Source organism: Gadus chalcogrammus, chromosome 4 (genome assembly GCF_026213295.1).
Source record: "Gadus chalcogrammus isolate NIFS_2021 chromosome 4, NIFS_Gcha_1.0, whole genome shotgun sequence".
Taxonomy (NCBI): Eukaryota; Metazoa; Chordata; class Actinopteri; order Gadiformes; family Gadidae; genus Gadus; species Gadus chalcogrammus.
In genome coordinates this window covers 2,266,109-2,292,305 of record NC_079415.1, presented here as the reverse complement: position 1 = coordinate 2,292,305, position 26,197 = coordinate 2,266,109, and the positions used below count along the sequence as shown (strand labels likewise).

Genomic DNA, 26,197 nt, shown 5'->3' with positions numbered 1-26,197 from the left:
ATGTCCAGCAGCCCTGAGATGAAGGAGGAGTGCCACGACATGGAGTGTCCGCTGTGCATGGAGGCTCTGGAGATCGACGACGTCAACTTCTTCCCCTGCACCTGCGGCTACCAGATCTGCCGCTTCTGCTGGCACCGCATCCGCACCGACGAGAACGGCCTCTGCCCCGCCTGCAGGAAGGTAGGAGGGGCTCCTAGGAGGGGCGTCGTGGTCGGGTCCGGAACCGTAGAAGAGGAGATGAGGGGGAGCCCTTAGGGAAGGCTTGCCTTTAGCGAAGGCTAGCCTCTGGCGAAGGCTAGCCCTTAGCAAAGGCTAGCTTTTAGCGATGGCTAGCTTTTAGCGCTGGCTTGGCTTTAGCGATGGCTAGCTTTGAGCAAAGGCTTGCTTTAAGCGATGGCTAGCTTTTAGCGATGGCTAGCTTTTAGCGATGGCTAGCTTTTAGCGATGGCTAGCTTTTAGCGATGGCTAGCCTTTGGCGATGGCTAGCTCTTTGCGATGGCTAGCTTTTTAGCAATCGCTAGCTTTAGCTAGGGGTGTGAAAGCAGCTACTCTCAGAGGGTAGATGATAGGACAACTGACAGACCTCATTCGGACAATTGGCTGAGAGATCTCCTTCGAGGTTTCCGCGATTGCTGCGGCTGGGTGAGTGAGTGGGTGTGTTCCCAACGTGGGCAGGGTATGTGATGTAGTTGGCTAATGACTCATTTGGAGAATTGTCAAAGATTGATTTCCCCCTCGCGTCCGCCTCTTTTCATGTGCTACTCCATCACATTTATCCAGCTGACGCGTTTATCGAAAGCGACCTGGAGTGCGTGGGAGAATATACATCCCAGAAATTGCCACAATCCCGCGAGTCCATTCGATTAATCACATCAGCAACTCCTAGTTCCTAATTGAGTTAACCCTGGCTCAACGCCAGGTGTGTTGTGAGGCTATGCACGTGCCCAGTGATTTAGATTCAGGATGAGATGAGTTTCTTCTGAATGTCAGTTTCTATTTACACGCATCCATCCTTTCAAATATGTTTTGTCCTTGCTTTATAAAAGAAATGATTATCGAAATAAGTCTTATACATTATCAGACACCCGTCGTTCCAGCTAGCTTATATTTGTTGTTCCTTCTTTGTAAATCAACCAATCATCTGAATTAGACTATAAGACATATTCTAATAGACACCAATCGCCTTATTGCTCCATAGCCACACAGGAACGCACACACCAACCAGCGATATCACACACCAACCAGACGTATCACACACCGACCAGCCGTAACACACACCGACCGGCCGTAACACACACCGACCGGCCGCAACACACACCAATCAGCCGTAACACACCGACCGGCCGTAACACACACCGACCGGCCGTAACGCACACCGACCGGCCGTAACGCACACCGACCGGCCGTAACGCACACCGACCGGCCGTAACGCACACCGACCGGCCGTAACGCACACCGACCGGCCGTAACGCACACCGACCGGCCGTAACGCACACCGACCGGCCGTAACGCACACCGACCGGCCGTAACACACACCGACCGGCCGTAACACACACCGACCGGCCGTAACACACACACACACACACACACACACACACACACACACACACACACACACACACACACACACACACACACACACACACACACACACACACACACACACACAGGGAGAGAATAGAAGCCTTGCAGATGTCAATCTGTAAGGCTGACATCTTACACAGACATGGTCACAGACTCATCCCACAAACCAAACCCATAACCCCGTCCCTCCTCCGCCCCCCCCCAGCCCTACCCGGAGGACCCCGCGGTCTACAAGCCCCTCTCTCCGGAGGAGCTGCAGAAGATCAAGAGCGAGAAGAAGCAGAGGCAGAGCGAGAAGCGGCAGAAACTCACGGAGAACCGGAAGCACCTGGCCAGCGTGCGCGTGGTCCAGCGCAACCTGGTGTTCGTGGTCGGCCTGTCCCAGAGGCTGGCCGAGCCTGAGGTGAGGGGGGCCGGGCCCAACCAGAGTCAAGAGAGGGGGGTGTGAAGGATATTCAGGAGTGATCAGCCGATATATCGGCCGGGCGATATCATCGGCTGATATTTGCGTTTTTTTACGTGTATCGCGTCGGCCATTTTTTTGCACCTATATTTTCCCCGGGATGATTTACAGACAGTTCAATAAATGTTCATTTCTTTTTACTTTTGACTTGTAACATTTGTCATCATCATTGTGTTATTTTTATTATGTCATTTGAGGGAGCAAAAGCATTATCGGCTCAAGAAAATCGGTATCGGCATACCGGTCATTGGCTAAGGCTGATGAAAAGAAATCGGTATAGGCCCTAAAAAAATCCATATCGGTCAATCCCTAATATTCAGTGGTGGTTGGTCTGGCTCCATGCCGAAAGGGGCTATGTTTGATCCCCATTGACATCCACAGTATCGCGGTTGACCATCCTTAACATGGATGTCTTTAACTTTCCCCTTATGGGGTTGATGTACATTTTTTGGGATACAGAGTTCGCTCAATAATTAAAGAGTCTTTTTTGTTAGTTTTTTGCTTGAATTTCATTATCAATATTCTTCTCGTTTTTTTTTTGCAGTGTACTGAATGAGGACTATGCAATGTCTGTTGGCTACCGCTAGTGTTCCCTGAGATTCCTAACCCATTCTCCCGCGGTGTTCCCACGTAGGTTCTCAAGAGGCCAGAGTATTTTGGCAAGTTCGGGAAAATCCACAAGGTGGTGATCAACAACAGCACGTCCTACGCAGGCTCACAGGTACCCCCCCCCCCCTGCTGAACTCATGACCATCCACCCACCTAGGGCTGCTTGATTATGAAAAAAAAAAAATCATAATCATGATTATTTCGGTCAATATTGATTACACGATTATTTAAACGATTATTTGGGAGTTTGAAAACATGATGAATTTAGTCAGCATTTCTCCCCAAAAAATTCCCAATTTCTATAAAACATTCAATGCATAAATAAATACACTTAAAAAATGATGTAATAACAATAATAATCGTTTCCACATGATTACCCTAGTTTGGAAATCGTTAGACGGAGAAATAGAAATCACGATCAAAGTGTGGTTAATTGCACAGCCCTACACCAACCACCGTCCACCGGCCCGGTCTAACCCCTTCACCGTCCCCGGCCCCCCTCTCTCCAGGGTCCCAGCGCAAGCGCGTACGTGACGTACATCCGCTCGGACGACGCCCTCAGAGCCATACAGTCTGTGAACAACGTGGTCGTGGACGGCAGGACACTCAAGGTAACGGTGTGGTCGCGGTGCCTCGTACACCAGCCCGCACGAGTTGCATTGTGGGAAATCGCCCCGGCTTTCTTGCGACATTTCACCGAGCCCCCTTTTGGTCGTATCCAATCGAGCTCTTGGGAGTCCACTGAGTTCAGCAAGGTTTATCGTACGACTCGACAAACAAAGATGGCTGCGCCCGTAGAGAGATATATTTTCATTGTATTTGTGGTCGTTTGTATTTAAACACGATTTTACTTGATTACATTGCTGCTTTAATCCAGTCACGAACTTATACATTGCACGGTCTTGCTGTGCTTGAAATTCAATCAAAGGTTTTTGGTGATTGTTTTTTCGAGCTGGTTTGCTAAAGAGGCTAATGTAGCCAACAAAGACTAGCCAAGGACTGTCGACTCGATGCATCTCAAACACACCATAAGCCCCGGAGCGACGACAACAACGCCACATGCTAATACGCTATGCTAAGCGGTAACGAGGCGGACCGCTCGACCGGTTAGGAGAATGTAAAAGTAAAATAGTCTGAGCGCGTGCTCAGTGTGTCAATAAGGATAGGATGGCAGTAGCTCTACCCTAACGGATATAAAGGAGTCTTCTAAACTGATCCTTTTTTAATGGGCTGTTGGCAATTTAATTGACATCCTGTCAACAGGGCTTAGTGTGAGACGGAAAGTCTCCACAATCTCGTCATTCTTTGTCGACTGATTTATTTTTATTTATTTTTTCCACACAGAACATGATGTTAAACTGTTGGTGTTTACGTAGATGTGCTCGCTTAAAGCATTAAGAGGTTCAACATGCGCACTTCAGGATTTATAAAGATCTTATTACGTTTGGAAATTGCCAGCATTTCATACATTTTCATGTATGCAGATTCCGATAAGCTTAAATCGATAAAATTGGCCAAACGATTTATTGGTTCGCGCTCTAATACTTCCTTTTCCCCCTCTTGGCAGGCTTCTTTAGGGACGACTAAGTACTGCAGCTACTTCTTAAAGAGCATGCAGTGTCCCAAACCGGACTGCATGTACCTCCACGAGCTGGGAGACGAGGCGGCCAGCTTCACCAAGGAGGAGATGCAGGTATACTGGACGCCCTTCTGGGGTGGAGGGGGGGGGGTGGAGGTGGTATGGTTGTCATCGGTGCTCCCCTCAAACGCGACTCTCCAAATTAGGATAGTGTACTGGTCAACCCAGAACCTTATGAATCCCAGCTGAAGGCTTCTGGGTTTTGATTGCCCCCATGTCTACAGGGCAAGATGCATAACCCCAACCTGCTCTTTGATGTCTTGTATCTGAATTCACGGCATGCCCCATTTTGGATAAGGTTTGCTAAATAAGAAAATGGTGATAGATCTTTTGAGGCGAACCGTGCAAATACAATTTGAAGACCGTTTTTCAAACATGCTTTTCAAAGCAAAGTCAACACGGACTAGTTTCAACTGACTGTTGACTGACTGATAATAATGTCAATGAGTTTCCTTCGTAAATAAGTACAACTATTAGTGACGGATATGTTAGTGTTATTTTCTTTATATTTTGATCCATATGACGGTGGTGATAAGATGACATACTGTATCTAAAGTGTCCTTCTAAAGGGCTGATTACGGTCCCAAGTTCACGCAACTCAAGGGGGTATACAGACCCCTCACGTCCTTGCGGACTCTCCTTCCGTCCACCGCAAGGACACGACGTGCGCCTCCCAAAAATTGTAACCTTGGGTCGAGGCGAGGCAGCCTCGAGGGCTGTGATTGGTCCGCTCACTAAAACCTGACGCAGAACCGTAAAGGTTCACGACTGCGTCGAAGCGTCTGCGAGGTCCTTGCGCCGCGTGAACGTGGAACCATAATCGGTCCTTTAGACTCGCTGCCGTCAGAAGGCCTTCGTTCTGCGTCCGTCTCCATACAAGCCTCCGTGCCGTGTGTTTTTGTCCCGTCCGTCCCCCCCCCCCCTAGGCGGGGAAGCACCAGGAGTACGAACAGAAGCTGCTCCACGACCTCTTCAAGAACACCGCCACGTTGCCACAGAGCGCCGTCGCCGGCGGGGAGAAGACCAAGAGCAAATCCGTCTCCTTACAGAGGTAGCCACCGCCACCCCCCCCCCTGTTCAGCTGTCCTCTGCTCGCTCTAATATTTGTGTTAATTAAATTAAGTCAAATGATTTTATGAGGATGAATCAAATCGAGAAGGCCGTCCTTCTGTCCTCAAGATCTTATTTTACACTAATTAAAATTGTAGCTCCTTTTTATTATATTCTTACAGTCTTTTTACCTGTGTTGGATTAATGAAGTGAATGTTATCTCACCGTCTCTCGCTCTCCCCCCCCCCCCCCCCCCCATGGCTCTTTCTCTCTCTCCCCGTTTTTCCGGTCTCTCTTTCTCTCTCTCGCTCTCCCCCGTCTCTTTCCCTCCCACCTCTCCCCATCCTTCTCTCTCCCCCGTCTCTCTTTCGCTCTCTCTCTCTTTCTCCCCCCCCCCCCGTCTCTCTCTTCCTCTCCCAATCTTTCTTTCTCTCTCCCCCGTCTCTCTTTCTGTCTCTCTCTCCCCCCCCCCCCCCTCCCCAACCCTGTCTATCTTTCGCTCTTTTTTCTCTCTCCCCCGTCTCTTTCTCTCCCAACTCTCCCCATCTGTCTCTCTTTCTCTCCCCCCCCCCCCCCGTCTCCCCGTCCAGGTCCAACAGCACCAACAACACAGAGATGTGGCCCTCCCTGCAGCCCCCGGACCAGCTGGCGGGGGGGCTGCTGTCCTCCGAGCCGGGGAAGAGCCCGTCGCCGGACAGCAGCTCGGACTCGGACCACCTCACCCCCGAGGAGGGGCTGGACTCGGACCCCGGGCTCCCCGGCTCCTTCGCCGGCCTCTCCTCCCACTTCTCCTCCAGCTGCGACCGTGCCAGGTACCCCCCCGCACCCCCACCTGTAAAGGGTTAATCTATAACCACAGCGACTGTTGTTTGGGCTGAGACTTTTACCCAACGTTGGCATATCGCATGCACAACCAGGGCCGGCGCTCGGCATAGGCGACCCAGGCGATCGCCCTAGGGCGGCAAATGTGTTGGGGGCGCCCTCTGGTGGCGCCATTATTAATTAATAAGAATATACGAAATAAGCGAAATGAAACCAAACATGTTCCCAAGCATGTTTGGGAAGGGATTAATTGTTAGGGCGCACTGAAACCCTCACTGTAGAACGCAGGACAATGTGATAAGCCTCCACGTTTAAAGGGGCGGTGTTTAGGGCTGAACGATTAATCGAGTTTCAACCAACATCGCAATGTAACCAAACGTGATTTGCTAAATCGCAAAGGCTGTGTTTTGGTATAATATCAATTCATCTCAACACATAGGCCTGGCCTAAAGGAATGAGCGATGAATGTTGACTGCTTCCAATGTCGTGTTGGTCATACTATAGAATGATTTATTGCTTGTTTAGAGAGTGATACAGAACATAAGAAACTTTAAAAATCACACTCGCACATGGTGGCGTAATATCTCCCCTTTAAAAGGGGTAGGGTTTGTTAGGGCTTTGACTCCGAACTTCGTTATTCGAATATAATTCGAATATTAAAAAATAAATCTAAATTCGAACGAATATTAGGCAGCCCTTAATATTGGAACCTGTTATGGGCAGGCCAAGAGGGAGAGACGTCGGAGAACCCCACGCAGTCCATTCATAATATTGTAATGACCACCGAAGAGGCAGTGAATGAAGCATTGATTAGACGGCGATTTATTAGCCGGTAAACAAACGCCGGTAAACAAACCTCGCGAAGCCCAATCCAGGTCTTACTGAAGGCATTTAATGGTGAAAATATTATTAATAAATGTTTGAATATATTCGAATATTAATATTAATAAACAAACAAACTTCGAATATGATTTTTTGGACAAAAGTCAAAGCCCTATTGGCATATCACATGCACAACCAGGGCTCCCGCCATCATTCACACCCAGAGAAACGACGACTTCCATTCCCTCGAATGCGCAGTAAATAACCTGCAACTTCACATGAAGGGAATTATGGTGTGAAGGGTATTATGGTGTTATGCCCCCAGGTGTGAGCATTGATTGGCCGTCACAAGACGTTTTTAAAATTGGCCTTACCCTCTGTATCCCAGTGGACTGTAGTGCTTATCTTTCTAATCAGACTCACACCTGGTGGTATAATAACACCCCTTTAAACTTCATATTGACTCATGGATTATTAAAGATTTGGGGGGTTGCATGATTGCGACCGTGCCAGGTACCGGACCAGCCGGGGACGCCCCACGTTTAAAGGGGCGGTGTTTAGGACTGAACGATTAGACCGCTTCCAATGTCGGGTTGGTCATACTATAGAATGATTTATTGCTTGTTTAGAGAGTGATACGGAACTTAAAGGCATATTGTACGATTCCAGTGATATGCACTTTTTAATATGTTGTTGAAATTGGTTTTTACATCCTGACAGCAATAAATAACTTATGGGCAATGAAAAAGAAGCGAAAAAAAAACGAATTCTGTATCTGCTATAAACCTGTTAAAATGCTTACCAATCGGAGACATTGTACCCGAATCTAAAGAACCAATCACAAGCCTGCGCGTTCTCTCCCCTCTGTGTACGAGCCTGAGCCGGCCTGAGCGCGTTCACGGAGGGCAAAGAAAGCGTTGTTGGCATAGTAGTTCATGACAGTGGACTAGACCTAGTGAGCCTACAACGTTAACACGATGGAAGAAAAAAAACGGAAGTTACCACTACCACCGTTACTTGCCCCGGTTCATCCTTGAAAGACAGAAAATGAAAAGGCAGCAACAAAAAAAAAGTTGGAGAATGCTCGAGGAAAAACGAGAATAAATATTGGATTCGCTTTTCAGCGATGGCGACAGCTGAGGGAGTTGAATGGCCTGAAAAGTGACGCAATGGTTGCCGTTGAAGTAAGCCCTAAGCAGCATTAGCGCTCGTGCACGGCTCTGTGTCGAGGGGTGGGGGCAGGGAGTCCTGAAGGGTGGGGGAGGAGTTAAACGGAACTAATTTCAAATCATGCTAGCTCTCTCACATCGTACAGTATAGCTTTAAGGAACTTTAAAAATCACACTCACACAGGGTGGCTTAATGTCTCCCCTTTAAAAGGGGTACGGTTTGCCCCCCCTAACAACCACAGTATCGCTGTTGACCTTCCTTAACATCGATGCCTTTAACCTTGATCTCATGGTGTTGATGTACATTATTGTGCAGAGTTTGCACAATAATTAAGTAAGTGTTTTGTTGATACTCAAATGTCATCATCTCTTTTTAATCGCTTTTTTATCACTTTTTCTGCAACGGCAGAGAGTAACTCAAATCTCTCGGTTGTCGGCTCGAAGACGTGCAGTAATGTCTTTGATGAAATAACACCCCACCATATGTTTTTGTTCCCGTGCAGTCCCAGTGACAAACTGCCAGATATCATCAGTATCAGCAACAGTGATACCTCACAACTGGTAAGACTTTATTTTTACACCAAAAGGAACTGTGACCTCTTTTCACAGATCTTCAATAGCAGCTCAAACGCCCTGTCATTTTTATTATTAGGTCGTATTTATCACTGTTTAAAGTTATGGATGTTTAATGTTGTGAGCTGCTGCGCTTTGCTGCGTCTTCTTCCTCTCCTATATTCACCCCCTGCCTCCTCCAGCTCCCTTGCAGTGACTCTCCGTCGCCCCCTCCTGGCCTGAGCAAACACAACCTGGTGATGCCCATCAGCGTGAGTGGGCTCATGGTGCGCTCCCCCTTCGAGGGCTCCTCCGCCGAGTCCCAGTCCCTGTTCTCGGACAACAGCAACTTCAGGCACCCCAACCCGGTGCCCAGCAGTGGCATGCCGGGCCTGGGGGGCTCCCCACAGAACAGCTCCACCGAGTGGCCCACCGCCCCCGAACCACAGAGCCTCTTTGCCTCAGGTGGGTGTGTGTGTGGGGGTGTGGGTGTGGGGTGGGGGGGTCTGTCTGTGTTTGTGTCTTTGTGTCTGTCTGTCTGAGTGTCTGTGTGTGCGTGTGCGTGTCTGTCTGTCTGTCTCTGTCTGTCTGTCTGTCTTTGAGTGCCTGTCTCTGTCTGTCCTTGGGTGTCTGTCTGTCTGTCCGTCTCTGTCTGTCTGTCTTGGGGTGTCTGTCTCTGTCTGCCTGTCTGTCTGTCTGTCTGTCTGCCTGTCTTTGTGCGTCTGTCTCTGTCTGTCTCTGTCTGTCTTTGTGTGTCTGTCTCTGTCCGTCTGTCTGTCTGTCTGTCTGTCGTAACGCTTTGTAAACGACAGATATGGGGCTCTGAAGCTCGATTTGAAGCTTGACCAAGAGAACAATGAATTTGGGTCAACCTCGTCTTTCTGACTCCATTAGCTTTTCTAGAAACGTGATTGTTGTGCATTTACGTCTTCCTCTTGTATTTCAAGCATTTATCGTACGTTTGATTATCCCCAGCCTCCCTCATAAGTAGCTTTCCAATAAAACGGTTAAATGTAGCGTTACATTTAGTGTCAAGTCAACTGCTAAATGCTAATCTGAAATGTAATTAAGAAGAGGAAAGAAAATTAGAAAGATTATGAGCTAAAAGTAAAAGCAGGGCATCACGTTAAAACGTCTATAAACGACCCAACGTCGACCCCCCCCCCTCATGTAAACACTGTGGCCCCCCCAGACACCATGCCGGTGTCGTCGTCCACGGACTGGCAGGCGGCCTTCGGCTTCGGCTCGTCCACGCAGCCGGCGCAGCAGACGCCCGCCGCCCAGAGCACGCAGGACGACGAGCTGGGCTTCGACCCCTTCGACGTGACGCGCCAGGCGCTGGCCGACCTCATCGAGAAGGAGCTCTCCCTGCAGGACAGCCCGCCGCCGGCCCCCCTGTCCCCGGGGCCCTTCTCCCGCAGCAGCCCCGCCCACGGCCCCGCCCCCGGCCTCCTCCCCACGTCGCTCCCCGCCGCCAGGGGGGGCTTCGGCGGCGCCGGCCCCCCGGGCATGCTGCCCCCGCCCAACAACCCCTTCCCCCTGGGGCTGCAGCACCGGTACTCCCAGATGCACCACCACCTCCAGAACCACCACCACCACCACCACCACCACCAGCAGCAGCAGCAGCAGCAGCCGCAGCACCAGCCCCCGCAGCCCCACCCGCAACGCCCCGGCTACACCTCCTTCAGCTTCCCGGTGGGGGGGGGCCACCACCACCACCACCTCCCCTCGCCCACGTCGTCCTCGTCCCCCTCCTCCTCCTCGTCTTCGTCCTGCTCCTCGTCCTCCTCCTGCTCCAACAACGTGGGCCACTCCCCCGGGACGGCCTCCCGCCAGCCCTGGTTGGCCGGGGGCGGCGGCGGCGGCGGCGGCGGGGGCGGGACTATGCCGCCCGGCGTCGCGCGCAATCACTTTGCACACATGAACCACGCGGTCGGCATGACGATAGCGTCCTCGGCCCTGGAGAGCAGCTTCTTGGACTTAACGATGCCCCGACTGCACAGCACAGGCCTCGGAGGGATCGCCATCTCGGGTAAGACCCCTTCTGTACTTAAAGGAGCATTTCACCGGTGGAGGCATGAATATGTATTGAAATAGGGTCCTATATGTAGGCGAATAATAAAATAAAATTCTAATTTGGTGCCGTCTTGACCGAGAAAAGGCAGAAAGTGACTTTTTGGCGCTTGTGGATTGAAGTCGTGCTTGTAGTCTTACGAGAATCCTCCTCTCTTACACTTCCGATTTACTTCTACGCAAAAATCGTCATATTGCGTCATCTTAAACAGGAAGTGTTGGAGATCAATACGGATCTCTCTAGAAAATAAGGGAATGCTGCACGACCATTCAAAAAAGTGGGTTTCTAACGATACAAAGCTTAATGGAAATGGGTGAAGTTTCCCTTTTAAAGACGGAGCGCGCGGTTTGGGGGAACGTGGGTTTTGAGGTCCGTGTTTATTAGGGCTAGGTTTTTCCAGGTACCTCATAATTGAATTTGGTTCTTTAGGTCTTGATTCGATTTCGATATTGACCCAATTGCTTCGATATCGATTCAATAATACGTGCAGATGACAAAAATACCTATATGGATAATCATAATATGGACAAATGTAAAAGGAGATGTACACTTAGGCATACTCACTTCTGGATTACAATGTATGCTTCTTCTTTTTTTATTTATTTAAAAAAATTCTGAATCTAAATTGAATCGAGAACAAGTAAATTGCAGTGCATTGATGAATCGATATTTTTACCCAGCCCTAGTTTTTATGGATTTCTCGTTTAAAGAGGGTCATGACAGGCCACCAGGTGTGGGTGTGATTAGCTGTTACAAGCCGCCTGGCACAGGGAAGGAATGTTTCTCTAGTGACATCACAAGTTGGCGAGTCCACCCAGATAGATGAAGGATCGTTGAGCAACGTTTGCTACAGTCCACTGGGTAGACTGATCTGTCCAGCGCACATCTAGGTGAACACGCCCACGTGTGATGATAATCATTCCTTCCCTGTGCCAAACAGCTCGTACCAGCTAATCACAACCACACCTGGTGGCATGACATGAGCCCTTTAAAAGATCGCAATCCATGTCATAAATTATTGCACCTTGACTCCCTCTAGGGATGTTATTAAAGGTGACGTATTATACCACCAGGTGTGAGTTTGATTAGCCGTTACAAGCCCTTTTGAAAATCTGCCTCTTCTGACATTTCAAGTTGGTGTGTGTGCTGGATAGATCAGTCTACCAGCCTACCCAGTGGACTGTAGCAAACATTGTTCATCTATCCGTCATACGTTTAGGTGGACACGCCCACTTGTGATGTCAGAAGAGGGTGATTTTTTTTTTTTTTTAAAGGCTTGTAATGGCTAATCCCACTCAAATATGGGACCTTTAATTCCCTTTAGGGATGACTTCTTTAAACCCAGGAAATTCTGTCTTCTATTCTACGTAGACATGAATAGCCAAATGTTAGGGGAGAAGCCTGATGCACTTTGGCGAAACGTATAGCTTTTGTCCAGCAGGGGGCAGCATATGATATGCTATCGTTGTCATCATCACACATCCATACATACACACTGCACACACACACACCCCCATCAGTCTGAACACGTTGATCCCTGGTCTTAATGTCTGCTTCATCACAAGCCCAATGACATGTCGTCCAGGATTCATTACCATTTAAAGAAATATCTTGCTCTGCAAAGCACGATAACTACCAGTCGGTTTTCTTAACCTACTGCCTTGACCTTCCTAATGACTTTTAGGAGCCCTGAAGGAAGGTGCTTTGTAATGACTTTACTGTCGACGCAACATGGAAATGCATCGCTTTCTACAAGAGGACTGTTGGGATATTTTCCAAATTATGAATAATGAGGCTCTATTAATTTTTACCTTATTTATCTGAGATGATTTAGCAAGTTCTCTCAGAAGATGGTTTCTGCTAATGCTTTGTTGAAACCTTCTGGCGTCTCACTGCCAACCAGGAAGACATCAGCTGTCTGCTAACTGCACCAACTGAAAGACGTCAGACCGCCATCTTGGCAGGGATGGTTTTGATATAAACGATTAGGATTGCGCAATATGACTCCAAGTTAGATTGTAGTCCATTACTGAATTTAAGTAGGCGCTCATGTTTCAGAATTCATTTTCTGCGACCCATGACGGGATTCCTTCGGGGTTTAATTTAGCCCACCCAGTGCGAGTTGGTGTTCAGGAATGAATAATTGATGGTACATGTTCGCACAAATGGGTCATTTAAGTGTTGACGCAATGATGCGTGTGTACCACATGATTGTGTTCCAGAGCGTTGCCCCCTCCCTCCCAGAGGGGTCTGTCATGCGTCCCCCCCTCCCCCCCCCGTCATTGCTCATGCAAAACCATCCCGGGTTCCTCAACAGTGATTGGTCACTGTGTGTGTTTGTGTGTTGTTGTGTGTGTGTTGCAGTGACAATGGCCAGTCTTGCATGGGCGACCATTGGGCAGATGACGCTTTAACGTAGCAACCCCTTCAGCCCACTTAGCTGCTCCTTGACAACAATTAACAGTAAACTAATTAAGACCCCTTCCACCCACCTCCCTCTTTTTTGCGTCTCCAAACGTCTCCTACATCTGGATGGATTTGGTTGCCAGGAAACCCCAGTTTACACGACAGTGATAAAATGGCAATGACGAAATGGGGCATAAATGTTGGTCCTTTTTGAAGTACTTTCCACCCAACGAATGTAAAAAACTAAATGCCATATTGTAGGTGCATCACACCTGTTTATTTAATGTCCTTTAGGTCTTATCGGTATCAATATGATGGTCTATCGGCATTAGTTGGGATGAAAATCTTCTTTACATGAAATTGGTTTGACTCAACAGTCTTTGACGCTCATCCTTCACGAATGCCTAGAGAGTATTATGAGAGTCCGATGTTTTATTAAACGCAAGACTTAAAAGCCGATGTTCTAAAGGCCGGTATTTTTTTTCATTTGACCCAGCTCATCATCCATATTTGAACAGATGCCCGCTACCTGCCCGTCTGGTATCATCTGTAAAGCAATCCCCCGTCACTGCTACTCTGTAGTCGGGAATCCCCCAAAACGTAATCCCTTCTGTTGCTTCCAAGTTCTACTCGGCGTGGAACCCAAACAAAAGGATCACGGCTTGCTACTGTTTCTCCATCTCCACTGGGCTCTCACGGTGCCCTCGAGCAGTGACGCTGTCATGGTACAGCAGAGCAGACCAGAGTCCATCGTTTAGGCTGGTCTGCTTCTCGTGGTCCTCGATGGACCAAAGATAGCCAGAGGAGAAGGTTTTGGGGTGGGTGTCATTTGGGGGGGTCCCTCAGTCAGTGTGGCTCTTCAGGGATCGCAGGAAAGATGTTTTTTTTTTTTTTGTAGTTTATGTCCAAATATTTTTTTAGGCCAAACTTTTTTCTAACGTGTCGGAACATCTGAAGTTTTTTTCACTCACCCAAACACCAAGCGTCTTCCTTTCTGGTTTAAATATGAGACGGCAGCTCTTGAACTGTGAGATATCTCAGATGAAACGCGCCCATTTCTATTTGATTAGGCGCTCTTCCCCCTCGCTTAATGTTATCACAAAAAAGCAGTGTAGACATTTGCTTATTAAATAATTAACCAGCATACTTTGGACATGTGTGGAATGAAATGACTCTGCCCACGTTCCTCTTTTATTTTTAAACCCAGAGTCCAGGGTCCAGTCCAGAGCACATGAATTAAACATTGGTCTGTACGTGTGTTGGTGATGCAGTCACCGGTGAGAACCACAGGTGATTTGTTAACGCTGTCCACACGTCTATCACGATGTGGTACGAAATCACAGGGTAGTGGCCTCGGAAGTCTTTCTGGACGAGGAAGGTTATTTTTTGTCTGTACCGCATAACAAACCACCATCGTACACATTTGTGGAACGCAATAACCATCGACATAATCACACGACAATCACAATTTCACACGGTTCTTGAGCTTCAAGCTGGCCAGTCCTGTATCCTTTTTTAGAACAGGCTTGGAGACTTCATTTTTATGATTTTTATCCTGATATCGCCACCTGTTTCAATGACACTGTTCATTGACTGTGCTGCCAACTGCGCTGCATTATTCACCCCGCAATAATAACTGTTAAAGGCTCAGCAGAGCGTTATGGCCATCCTGTCTAGTATCTAATTTGCAGCCCTCATGCTTGTGGAAATTGATGCCCACGTCCAATTCCGGGCTACAGAGCCGTCTTGGTTGTAATAATGAACCATGAGTGCATATTGAACAGGCTTTCATCTCCAGATGATCACATATTTGCCTAATGGGACATCGTTTAGACCTCCTCAAATGAGCCACAATTGCCTTTTTGGATTGTCTTCCATGGTCGGGCGCTCGTTACATGAAACCGTGTCGTTATGCAGACATAATCGTTATGTTATATGTGAGCGGGTCACGCATTTGGGTCAGCTGGCGTCCATTCATTAGACAGGGCTCACCCCCGCATGCAGAAGACATTTTACCTGCAACACCTGTGATTAACGACATGGGGGAGACGCATTGAGCGGTCAATCTCGATCCACTTATTATAGTATAGTGAGGAGAACATGGCCAGAATGCAGATTTCCCTATCCGTCTAGGCACACTTTTAGACCTATTTGAAATCCAATTGAAATGCTGCTGTATTATAGAACATTCCCTCTTAACGATACATTTTACCTGAGATTGGTCTGCAGGGGGCGCCAAAACGTGAATTTGAAAATCCTGGCCTCCTAAAGCATAAGGAAACCTCTTGGCCTAAATCTCTTCAACAATCCATCCGACCACTTCCACCATTAGGTATTGGTGTCCGGTTTCATCCGTTGGCTATCGGTGACATTGAACGTGAGAAGGTTGTGACCCGTGTTTACATTGTGAATCCTGATTGGTTAGAAACGCAGTACAGTGCTGTGCTGACGGTACTCTAGTTAATGATGTCCCTCGCCCGTGTTCCATCGTGGCCTCTCTGACGTCTACCACCATGCAGAAACTCTCCCGTGTTTCACTCCATACTAGGTGTTGAACTAGGGCTGCTAGATTATGCGAAAAATTATAATGACGATTATTTTGGTCAATAATGAAATCACGATTATTTGTACAAAATGAGTTTAATTACACAGAGCTATGTTGAACCCTTATTTACAGTCGCTATGCCGCATCCGAAAACGACAGTATGAAGTCATTCTTCGTTCAGGTTCACCGTTCATGCGCGACGACGTTGAATGAGGTTTAAGGGAACCTCCCCGGCATGTTCAGAGCCATCCCCCCACGCGCTAACGGAACGGCGAAGGCTCCTGTTGACTCTGGCGCTGCTCAGCCAAATGGATGGCCGTGTTGATGTTTAGAGACGGGCCCACTCTCTGCTGCCGGTGGACAGAGTTTGATTACTGGTGTCCCGTCGTCCTGCAATTACCCTGAGCAAACGCGGACGACAAACATTCATTTAGTCAGCTATATCAAGCCTATTCAAATGGCTTCGATTCCTTTTTGAGCATTTATTTTCGACACACAATGATTTTATTTCATCTTTTCGTTTTTGCAAGTGTCGCGTTTAGCTAATTATGTGCCGACTCCATCAAGTAAAGCAGTGGTTCCTATTTACAGAAATGCACGGATTGCCACCATTCTCCGTTCTCCTAACAACGGTGCGCTCTACACCGACCCCGTACTGGGGCTTAGCGATGGCAAAGGCGGCTAGTTTCCAAGTGCGGTCGCAAATAAAACAAGCACACACCAGGAAATCGAAAGGCCTACTTGCTCTCCTGTGTTGCCGTGGCGAGCCCCCCACCCCCAACCCTCCCTGCCGGGCTCCTGTTTGGGAACAGAGATCAAACAGCCCCTTGGACCACCCTGCTGGGCGGCGACGGCCCACCGTGTGCTCGGTCAGCAGGATCATGACTTTCCATTTGATCCCGCAAACAAGACGGGATGTATCACAGCCGAAACCACAAGAGCGGAAAACCGCACTACCCCCGCAGAACAAACACAGACAAAAAACACCTGAAAATAATAGTGCTGATAAAAATAGTTCTGTTAAAGATGTTACACCCACTAGGCGGCCGGAGATTGCTCCAAAGCAAAATCCCCCAAACCTGATTTTCAGGTGTCATGCTCCTAATAAGATGCTGTTTTCTATCCTGGTCTCTAGCAGTTCCGGGCTGCGCATGTAATCGTGGAGAGGTAGCAGCACATCCACCTCATGGCGTGTTTCCACCGTACGGTTCGCGTTTCCGCCGCCAAAAGTGGGCGGGGTCCAAAAATAAGCGCACTTAGCCGTACCTATTTTTTGGTACTCCTCCGTTGGGGTACCAAGCGGTCTGAAAGGGTGCCAAAAAGTTGGACTTGTGTGTCCAACATTGTGGCTCTTTGTTTAAACCGTCACGTTTTTCTTTGTCATTGAGTTTATTAGCAGTCTACACTAGGGCTGTCAAAACGAACTTCGCTATTCGAATATAATTCGAATTTTTTAAAAAGGAGAACATTCGAGTGCGGCAACTAACGTTCGAACTTTTTTTTATTTATTTTTTTAGCAAATTTTATTGACAAGTCAAGAATTACATTTAACTTTTGCCGAGCAACGACGCAAATGAAAGTCAACGTCGTGCGTCGTGACGTTCGGCAATCGGCATTGTATGCTTACAAGATGCTGGGAAGCAGCGCGCGAGCAGACACAGAGATGGAAAGCATAACTTTCGGATTTCCATCGAGAAACGGGAAGATTACATCCAGAGAACCCGTCATTTGCAAATTATGCTGCAAGTCGTTAAAGTACCACTCGACTACGAGCAACATGAGCGCACACCTCCATTCAGTGCATTACTCGGAGTACGCAGAACAGTTAGCGGCTGAGGAAGAGCCACGGTCAAAACAGCCAAGAATAACATCGTAAAATAGCAGTGTGTGTGTGTGTATTTGAATGATTGAACATCAGCTTCTTCATTAAACATCATTGCTTGAATATTTCTGGCGTTATATCTTACGTATTTATATAAGTTTTGTATTGATTTGGTAAAACTTGTTGCAAATGTTACATAACAGATTTGGTTGACGCGCCCTCTAGTGGACGCGGGACGTAGGCCTAATAATAGGATGGTATCGGTGTATATAATGATATAATAAAAAAAACATTAAAATATTCGAATATTATTCGAATATTCAACATAAGAAGCATTAGAAATTCGAATATGATTTGAGGGGAGGATTGACAGCCCTAGTCTACACTGACGGGTTGCTATGAGGTCACGATGCTTACGTAGCTGCCGCGGCTATCGCCACCCGGTTTAAACCCCCACCCTACCATAAGGGTACTGTCGGCGGTGGAAATGCGAGCCGTAACTGAGCTGGGCCAAACCGTACCTTCACTACTAGGCCGAGGCGTGCGGGGCTTTAAGCGCACCCGCCGCTGGAAACGCGCCAAAAGGCCCAGTCCTGCAGGCAGCGACCCGGGTTCGATTCCTGCCCTTGTTCCTTTGCTGCATGTCCTCCCCTCTATCTCCCATACCTTCCTGTCCATCTCGCTCTATCCCTAAAGCATAAAAACGCAAAAAACAAATCTTTAAAAGCCCTTCTCCTTGTGTCCCCCCCCCCCCCACAGAACACAACGGGTCTGACGACGGGCTCAACGTGAAGGAGTGGCAGGACGGCCTGCGCGCCCTCCTGCCCAACATCAACATCAACTTCGGCGGCCTGCCCAACTCCTCGCCCTCCTCCTCCTCTTCCTCCTCCTCCTCTTCCTCCTCCTCCCTGAACGGCGTCAGCCACAACGCGGGCCCCCCCACCGCGCTGGGCTTCGGGGTCGGGACCACCACCAGCTGCTGGGAGAACACGGCCAGCTGGATGGACCCCGCCATCATCACAGGTAGGAACCCGGGAACCACGATCCCCCCCCGCCCACCTCCGTCTCCCTGGTGCTCCTCCCCCCCCCGTCTCCCTCTGTCTCCCTGGTGCTCCCCCCCCCCGTCTCCCTCTGTCTCCCTGGTCCCCCCCCCCTCCATCTCCCTGGTGCCCTCCTTGTTGCCCCACCTGTCTCCCCCCTCCCTGTTGCCCCACCTGTCTCCCCCCCCTCCCTGTTGGCCCCCCCCCCCCCCGTCTCCCTGGTGCCCCCCCTCCCTGTTGCCCCACCTGTCTCCCCCCCCTCCCTGTTGCCCCCCCCCCTCCCTGGTGCCCCCCCTCCCTGTTGCCCCCTCCGTCTCCCCCCGTCTTCCTCCTCCCCCCCCCCCCCCCCTCCATCTCCCTGGTGCACACCCCCCCCCCCCCCCTCCCCAAGTCCGTCCACCACGCTTTCTTCGTGCCGCGAGCGCGATGCCAGTCCGCCCCAGTCCCTTAACGACGTGTGTCTGATTCGCTGAGTCACTTCGGATAAGACCATCTGCTGAGATGATTAAACGACCCCCCAGCCCCACTCTACCCAGCTCCCTTCCCTACCTCCGTTCCCAGGGATTTATCACCCCCCCCCCCCCCCCCTCCTCTAACCTTCTCCGCCGCTGGAACTTCAGTCGCGCGGCGAGTTTTAATGTGTCTGCTTATTATGGGGAGTGTGGGTTTACAGTGCGGCAGCAGCACGGGCGTCGCGGCGTTTAATCCACTTAAGCATTGCCCCCCCCCCCCCCCCCAACACCGGCGTTACCTGGATCTATCTTTACCCGCCGCATGCATAATGCAGCTCCCCTTTCCCGACGCCCAGGGGTCACACGCGGTGGTTCGGGAGACCGTTTCCTCAGATACATAACGCTAGTCGCTAACAGTCGTAGCTGCAACTCGCTAACCCTCTTTATGGTGTGGTCGAGATGTCTCGTTCACCACCCGCACGAGTTGCAAAGAGGGAAATCGCCCAGCTTTCTTGAAGCATTTCATCGAGGCACGCCCCCCTTTTATTCGTTCCCACTCGGGATTCTGAGAGTCCACTGAGTACAGTGAGGTTGACCGCACGACTCGTCAAACAAAGATGGCTGCCCCCGTAACGCATTGCTGCTTTAGTCCGGACAACAATTTATGCATTGCACGGTCTTGCTGTTTGTGCAATTCAATGTAAAGTTCAGGGCTAAAACTTCAGGGCTCAATACATATCAGTGGCGGCTGGTGGTTTTTAAAGTGAGGGAGGAAGGACTGCGCGCTTGGTTGCCATTGGCCTGCTTGCACTGTTGGTGTATGGTGGCATAAGAATGTGAGACTCAAGTTGTTTCAAGGTGTTTTGGTGAACTACAAAATAGCAGGGAGGGAGTTATGTGAATACAATTTATACAAAGCCACCAGTGGCATCACTGTAATTTGAGAAGGAAAGGATGCAAAGCATATTAGTCAAATCAGGCCTACTATTGATTTGTAAAATAAAAAAATCTGGGCCTATCATTGGGCCTAGATCTCGACGGGTGTCAAGATCACGTTGGTGCTCACCAACGTGATCTTGACACTTGTCGTGGCGTTTGGTTGCCCTATCAAGATTTTCCACATCAGTGAAACCATGAACAGCCCACGTTGGAGATTTGCTATTATTCATAAGCAAACAGGGCCAGCAATAAAGTCGATTGCTTGTAATGCTACCAGTAAGCCATGCGTACCTAGCAAACCATGTAGCACTCACAACACTGACGTTGCCATTACTTCTGGTCACCTTGATTTTGGGTCGCTAACTTAGCACTGTAACTCAATGAATGGAATGCTTTTTTTAATAAGACGTTAACAATGTCCTCCGTTTCCAACGTTTCCATTGTGCATTTAGGATCTCGCTATCGCAGATTTCACTTGCTCTGCGTCTCTTGACTGAGCACCGCGGCAATGCAGACCGGGTTTGTTATCGACAGCGTTGCCAGATTGGGCAGATTTCCCGCCGAATGATAATTCTTCCAGCCTAAAATGGTTAAAAGTAGCCCAATTGGGTGGGAAATCTGACCAATCTGGCAACACTGCTCAACATCCAGGGATCCTGCTTATTGGTTCATAGCGCAGACGGATAGATTTTTGCGCGAATCAGACCCCTTAAGGTCCCACCCACTCAGAGGAGGACTTTCCTCCTCTCTCCCATTGAAACCCATGTTATCCACCGGCCGCCAGTACTTTCGGGGAAATGAATGGGAGTCAACGGAGGATAACGGAGGACCTTCCTCCCTGAAGTAATTGTCAATAGGCGATAGGGGGTGCTAATGTCCCTTTACCCAGGGAAACGAACATTATATATTCAAAGGCAATAAAGTAGTCATATTTAAGGGCATTAATTCATTACAATAATCTGGGCATCTACATTTTTTATTCTCAACAATGTTAGGGAGGATCTTCCTCCCTCTCCTCAATGGAGAAGCCTCCACTGATACATATTGCACATTTCCTCCTGGAAAACTTTTCGACAAGCAAGAAAGATTTGTGAGCTCGGAAAGTGAGGTATGGAAAACAAAGTGAGGAAAAAAACAACACAACTTTCAGGGCTTAAAGTTAAAGCCCTGAAAGCTGTGTTTTTTTTTTTTTTTTCAAACTGGTTTGCCAAAGAGGCTAATGTAGCTAACAGTAACCCAGATGCCCACAAAGACAAACGGGAAAGCTATAAGTGCCACAAGCCAGGAAATTACTTCACAAGAGCAACTTGTGCAGGCTGGTGTATGATGCATCTGGAACAGTCCATAATGCAGGGCCGGACCCAGCCTTAACACAGCAAGGGGGCCTGAACCCCCACCATGAGACGCATAGATAAGAGCCCATTCATGCTCCGCTTCTGCGTTTGCGATCGATGCAAAGTAACCTGGTTGAATCACCGGCAACGGTCGTCACGGCAGCACAATGGGCCCGCCTCGTCACAGGGGGAGGTGGGGGGGGGGGGGGGGGGGGGAGACAACGCCCGACTGAGTCAGGTCTGCCTGCGTGGGGGATCCTGAAAAGATGGCCTTGGGGAGCGTTTGCGTGGTTTTCTTTCAACACAAACAAGCTTGATTCATCGTTTCGCCACCAGCCAATCCTTTCATGGCAGCCTCTGTGTATTTAAATGCTATTTTGTGTCGCACGATCCAAGAACGTTTTCTGTTGTCGCATGGCGGGAAATCCTCCTTCGACCCGAAACGGAAGACTTTTGTCTTGCGTCCCAAAACAAAACCAGAGGAAGGTTTTTATCAATGATTGAAATAATATTGAGTTTGTCATTCATTGACGATCACGTCAGCAGTTCCAGGGGGACTGCTCAGCTCACCGTCAGGGGGTCAGGTGACTCCCTCCCGGTCACTGTACTGTAGTTACTCTACCCCCCCCTCCATCCTTCCTTCTCTCCCTGGGGCCGGAGAGACGATTCACAGCCTGTGCCTCTGGTCCCCCCCCCCCCCCTCTGTCCGTGCCTTCGGTTCCAGCCGGCCCACATTAATCTTGCTGTGTGGTGTCCAAGCGGGGGAGGTCAATGAACTGGGGGCCGGTCGATGGCTGATCCCTGGAGGGTTCGCGTTTCAGCACGTTTACTTATTCATATGGTTTTTTTTGCAGACAGGGGAATTGTCCCGACGGTAGTACCATAAATAAACACGGACGCTGGTTTGTGCCGGTGCCAAGGGACGTCCTGTTGGGGTTGGGGGCAAGGGGTCGGGGTCGGGGGCAAGGGGGAGGGGTCGGGGTCGGGGTCGGGGGGGCCTTGTTGTGCCTGACGGCAGCCATGTTGGGAGAGGACATGTTGATCCGAGTGCGACACCAACGGCGTGACCTCGCGTTCCCTTTTAGTCATTCACACCGTTTATTCAAATTATTTTGTCCCACAGACGCAACAGTTTGAATTAGTTACGTTTGTTACGTCTCTACCTGGAGAACGGTGACGGTAGGGGCGTGGCACCTCTCTGGGGGACGCCTACAGGTAGACATCGGGACCCACGACTTCATCCTCTCGGACGACGTGACGGATGAGAGCCGCTCTGCGTTCGCACGCTGCATGTGTGGATTTGCTAACGGCTAAAATGCTAACGTTGTTCTTCTCTGTGCCCCCCCCCCCCCCCCCCCCCCCCCCCTCCAGGTGTCCCGTCAGGCAACACGGCCAACGGCCTGGACTCCCTCCACGACGATAACCCCCCCCACTGGCTCAAGTCCCTGCAGGCGCTCACCGAGATGGACACGCCCTCCGGCCCCGCCCCCAGCCCCGCCCTCAGCTCCGCCTCCCTCGCCCCCCCGCCCGGCACCACCCCCGCCACCTCCTCCAGCGGCCCCGCCCACCACACCCAGCAGCAGCACCCACACAGCACCCACTTCGGGAGCCACATCCCCCTCCACAGATTAGGCTGGGGCTCCTACCCGCCGTTGCCCCCCGGCATCCCCTCCGGTCAGTTCCTCTCCGGCCCCCCGCCGGGCTTCCAGACCCCCCCCTTCAGAGCCGCGGTACAGAGCCAGACTGAGCTGCTACAGAACGCCGCCATGGACCGGCACTAGGACCCAGAGACTCGCTCCGACAACCCCCCCACCCCCCCCCGACATAGGACATCCCAGTCATAACCCATAATAACCCCCCCGGCCCAGGCGAAACACTCCCGCCAGACCCTCTCGCAACACGCAAACTGGATAAAAGCTATTAATGAAAAATGATTTACATGCCATACATTTTTTTTTTGGTTTCTCCTTCTTCTCCTCTCTCCTCATCCTCCTCCTCCTCCTCTGTGACTCCTTGTGTTTCTGTCCACTCTCTCCCAGGTTGGTTTCAGTTGGACCCGTGATGTGCCACAATCAGTGATGCTTTAGGCGTGAACGGATCACGGCCAAAACAAACGTCTAAAGGCTTGTTTTTAGCTCGCTAGGACCAGCTTTCACGCTAGAATTGAACGTGCCCGACCTTTGACCCTAAAAGATTAGCGATTTGACCCCCAGGAAGACGATCCCCTCCGTGAAGAAACGCTCTGATCTGCTCATCGCTGAGCAGGGATAATTATCTTCTGTGTGTGTAAGGATTCGGCACAGATAGATCAGACGGCAACACATCAACGGGATCGAACAAAAATACAAATGTATACGTTTAAAAACGGCAACAGCGCGACTCGGCTAGAAGAGTAGAAGCGGTGTTTCTAATGCAATGTGGGTCTGTGTGTATGAGACGATAAGGAGTAGCAAGGAGATCTGGCTTTGTGACCGAACCACTCCTCCCCATCCCCACTTATTCTTCCATCTCACGGCCAAACCTCTGCATCAGAGCATAGTGCCTTTTCTAGTCCCTTCCTGCCGGTGGGCGGTCGGCGGTGCGATGACCGTAGAGGGATTGCCTTTTTCGCGAGTAGACTGGGTGAGACTTGTTCTGACCGGGGGCGGTGGCGCTAAGACGCCGCCCCCGGTCCAGCGTGAGGTTAGAATCCGTGCCACTGTGTGGCGCTCGTTTTTGTTGCGCTCGACTATCACTTAAAACGTACGGGCCGCCGCCCGTTCCCCACGGCGACGCCACCGATCCGACGTCGGAAATCTAGAAGCGATTCCGAAGTCGTGGGTTTCCGATATCCGGAGGCGAGGAGAGAGCGAGACCGACCGTCGGTTACGAGTTGTGTTTGACGTCGGAGCATAATGCAGTCTGGATGACCCCCGTCAGCCAATCAGATGACGTTCTGACGAGGCAGGGAATGGCCGGCGTTCCGACGTTTTTAATCTCGGGAGAGTTATGTATCGGCTTCGTTGGATCGGGTTCAGCGTAGTTTAAACGGCCAACTGAAGCAACCGCTCATGAGAGAAGACGGTCACCAAGTTTTCATGTCATCACTCGAAACATTTTTGATTTGGTTTTTCTGGGTCTTGCGTTCATTTTTATTTCCTACAGAAGGACCGGTCCACCTGCAGTATTGGATTTGAGAAATAATAAAAATGGATTTAATAAATTGGCAGTCTTAACGATGGGGAATTACGTGATGCTAACAAAACAAGCTTAATAAAGGAGAGACGAGTTCATCCGCGATTCTGGGAGCAAACAAAATACGACAAACTAAATCTTAAAATAAAAAAATGAAAACATTGCAGCCGTGTTGTTTGTTTCATTTTCATCTCAAATGTGTTTTTCTTTTTTGTGCAATGGATTTTTAAGCTTTATTGTCACACTCGACAGCTAGTGCTTCAAAGTTGAGTCCTCAAATTCATAATTTAGCAAGGATTCGTGGTAACTACCCGTGATTAATCTGTAAGCCGTGAAGATAGTCGTTAATTATCGACTATTTAAGTGTGGGCAAATTAATTATTTATCTTGCATTTGAAGCAAACATTAAGAGATAATTATCAGTCTTGTACACATAAAACGTTGCATACTTCATAGTTTATTTTCGTTTTCAGTATTTTTCTTCAAGGGAACTATATATATTTGTATTCATTAGTCAAAAATAAGGTTGGATCACACAAATGTAAGATGTCATGTCTTTTTTAATTGTATGCGTAGGTAGAATTCTATACATAACTCAACATTAGTTTAATCCAAAGATGTATTATGAAACCAAGGTTTTCCTTGATGACTGAAAATGATCAGGTGGGTGACTGCGGGGGAGAATTGATTCCTGTAGAATACCTGACCTAAAGAAAACGAATGTTCAAATTAACTAATGGAAAAGGCTTACCTGTATATACAGCTTAATGTGGAACTGACCTAATGGAAAAGGCTTACCTGTATAATCACCTAAAGGTGGAACTGACCTAAGTAGGCTGATGTGTTTGGGTGGACTTAATGCTGCCTATACTGAAACACTTAATTTTCCAGTGTGTAGTGATGACAAACTACATTCACTGTGGAAACACATAATTGGTAAGTGGTAAAAACAGGATTTAATATCATCAGCAAACCTCTTACTTACACAACTAATGAACCCTGAACATGTTTTGGCAACATGTCGGTGAAACATTTTTAGGTTGGGGGGGGGGGAGGGGGAGAAAGCACTTATAATATTGTTTGACTCATTTTCTGCTCCAATGCAGTGTTTGTCCAGGCTTGAATCCTTAATATCTTCCACCAGTTCAGCAGCTCTTGACTCGTATTCAACGGTTCCACAGCCGCTCCTTCCCGCGGTATTTCCTCTTAATCTCGCGTGAGGATCCACTGAATCCACTTTATTTACCTACCTGTTGTCTGCGGTCCAAGTCGTGGGTCCTCATTATGTGGCTTCAAATGTTTCATTTAACCACACTTCTACACACTAGAGAAAAACACCAGCCGTATATCATGTACGACAATGGACAGCGTTAGTAAACACACCGATGGATTTATTTTGTAGTGATTTTACATTCCACAGTTGAACATTTCCTTTTTTTTTCTTTAATTTCCTATAATGTATTTTTTTTTTACTCAACACACATTACTGATGTTAAAGGTTGATAGATCCTTTTTTTAACTTTTTCCAACCGTCCGTTTCCCATAGTTAAAGCTGCAGTATGTCCGTCGTCAGAAACCCACTGGAACTTCACAGAATCATGCTGAGTCCTCGTCGTCGATGTCGGGTTAAAAAAATCCACACGGTTTCGCTGTCGGGAGCGGCTGCTAACAGTCCGAGATGAGCTGGAAACCGCATTCCAA

The 26,197-nt window shown here is 49.1% G+C and overlaps 1 protein-coding gene across 1 annotated transcript; it reads left to right on the top strand.

Moving 5' to 3' along the window:
• Positions 1 to 23,103, top strand: cnot4b (CCR4-NOT transcription complex, subunit 4b). Its single transcript, XM_056587604.1, has 13 exons — positions 1 to 180; positions 1,790 to 1,987; positions 2,682 to 2,768; positions 3,166 to 3,267; positions 4,224 to 4,349; positions 5,222 to 5,346; positions 5,936 to 6,157; positions 8,662 to 8,719; positions 8,914 to 9,175; positions 9,903 to 10,742; positions 18,317 to 18,580; positions 22,694 to 22,852; positions 22,955 to 23,103. The coding sequence occupies exons 1-13, from the start codon at positions 1 to 3 to the stop codon at positions 23,101 to 23,103; spliced, it is 2,772 nt and encodes a 923-aa protein (XP_056443579.1).
• The last annotated feature ends 3,094 nt before the right edge of the window (positions 23,104 to 26,197 follow it).

What these genes read in the sequence shown, in the direction of transcription:
- cnot4b (XM_056587604.1), top strand. Translation starts at nt 1, where the DNA reads ATGTCCAGCAGCCCTGAGATGAAGGAGGAGTGCCACGACATGGAGTGT. An exon ending in AAATCCGTCTCCTTACAGAG is followed by an intron (nt 5,347 to 5,935) that starts GTAGCCACCGCC and finishes CTCCCCGTCCAG; the next exon opens with GTCCAACAGCACCAACAACA. An exon ending in ACAGTGATACCTCACAACTG is followed by an intron (nt 8,720 to 8,913) that starts GTAAGACTTTAT and finishes TGCCTCCTCCAG; the next exon opens with CTCCCTTGCAGTGACTCTCC.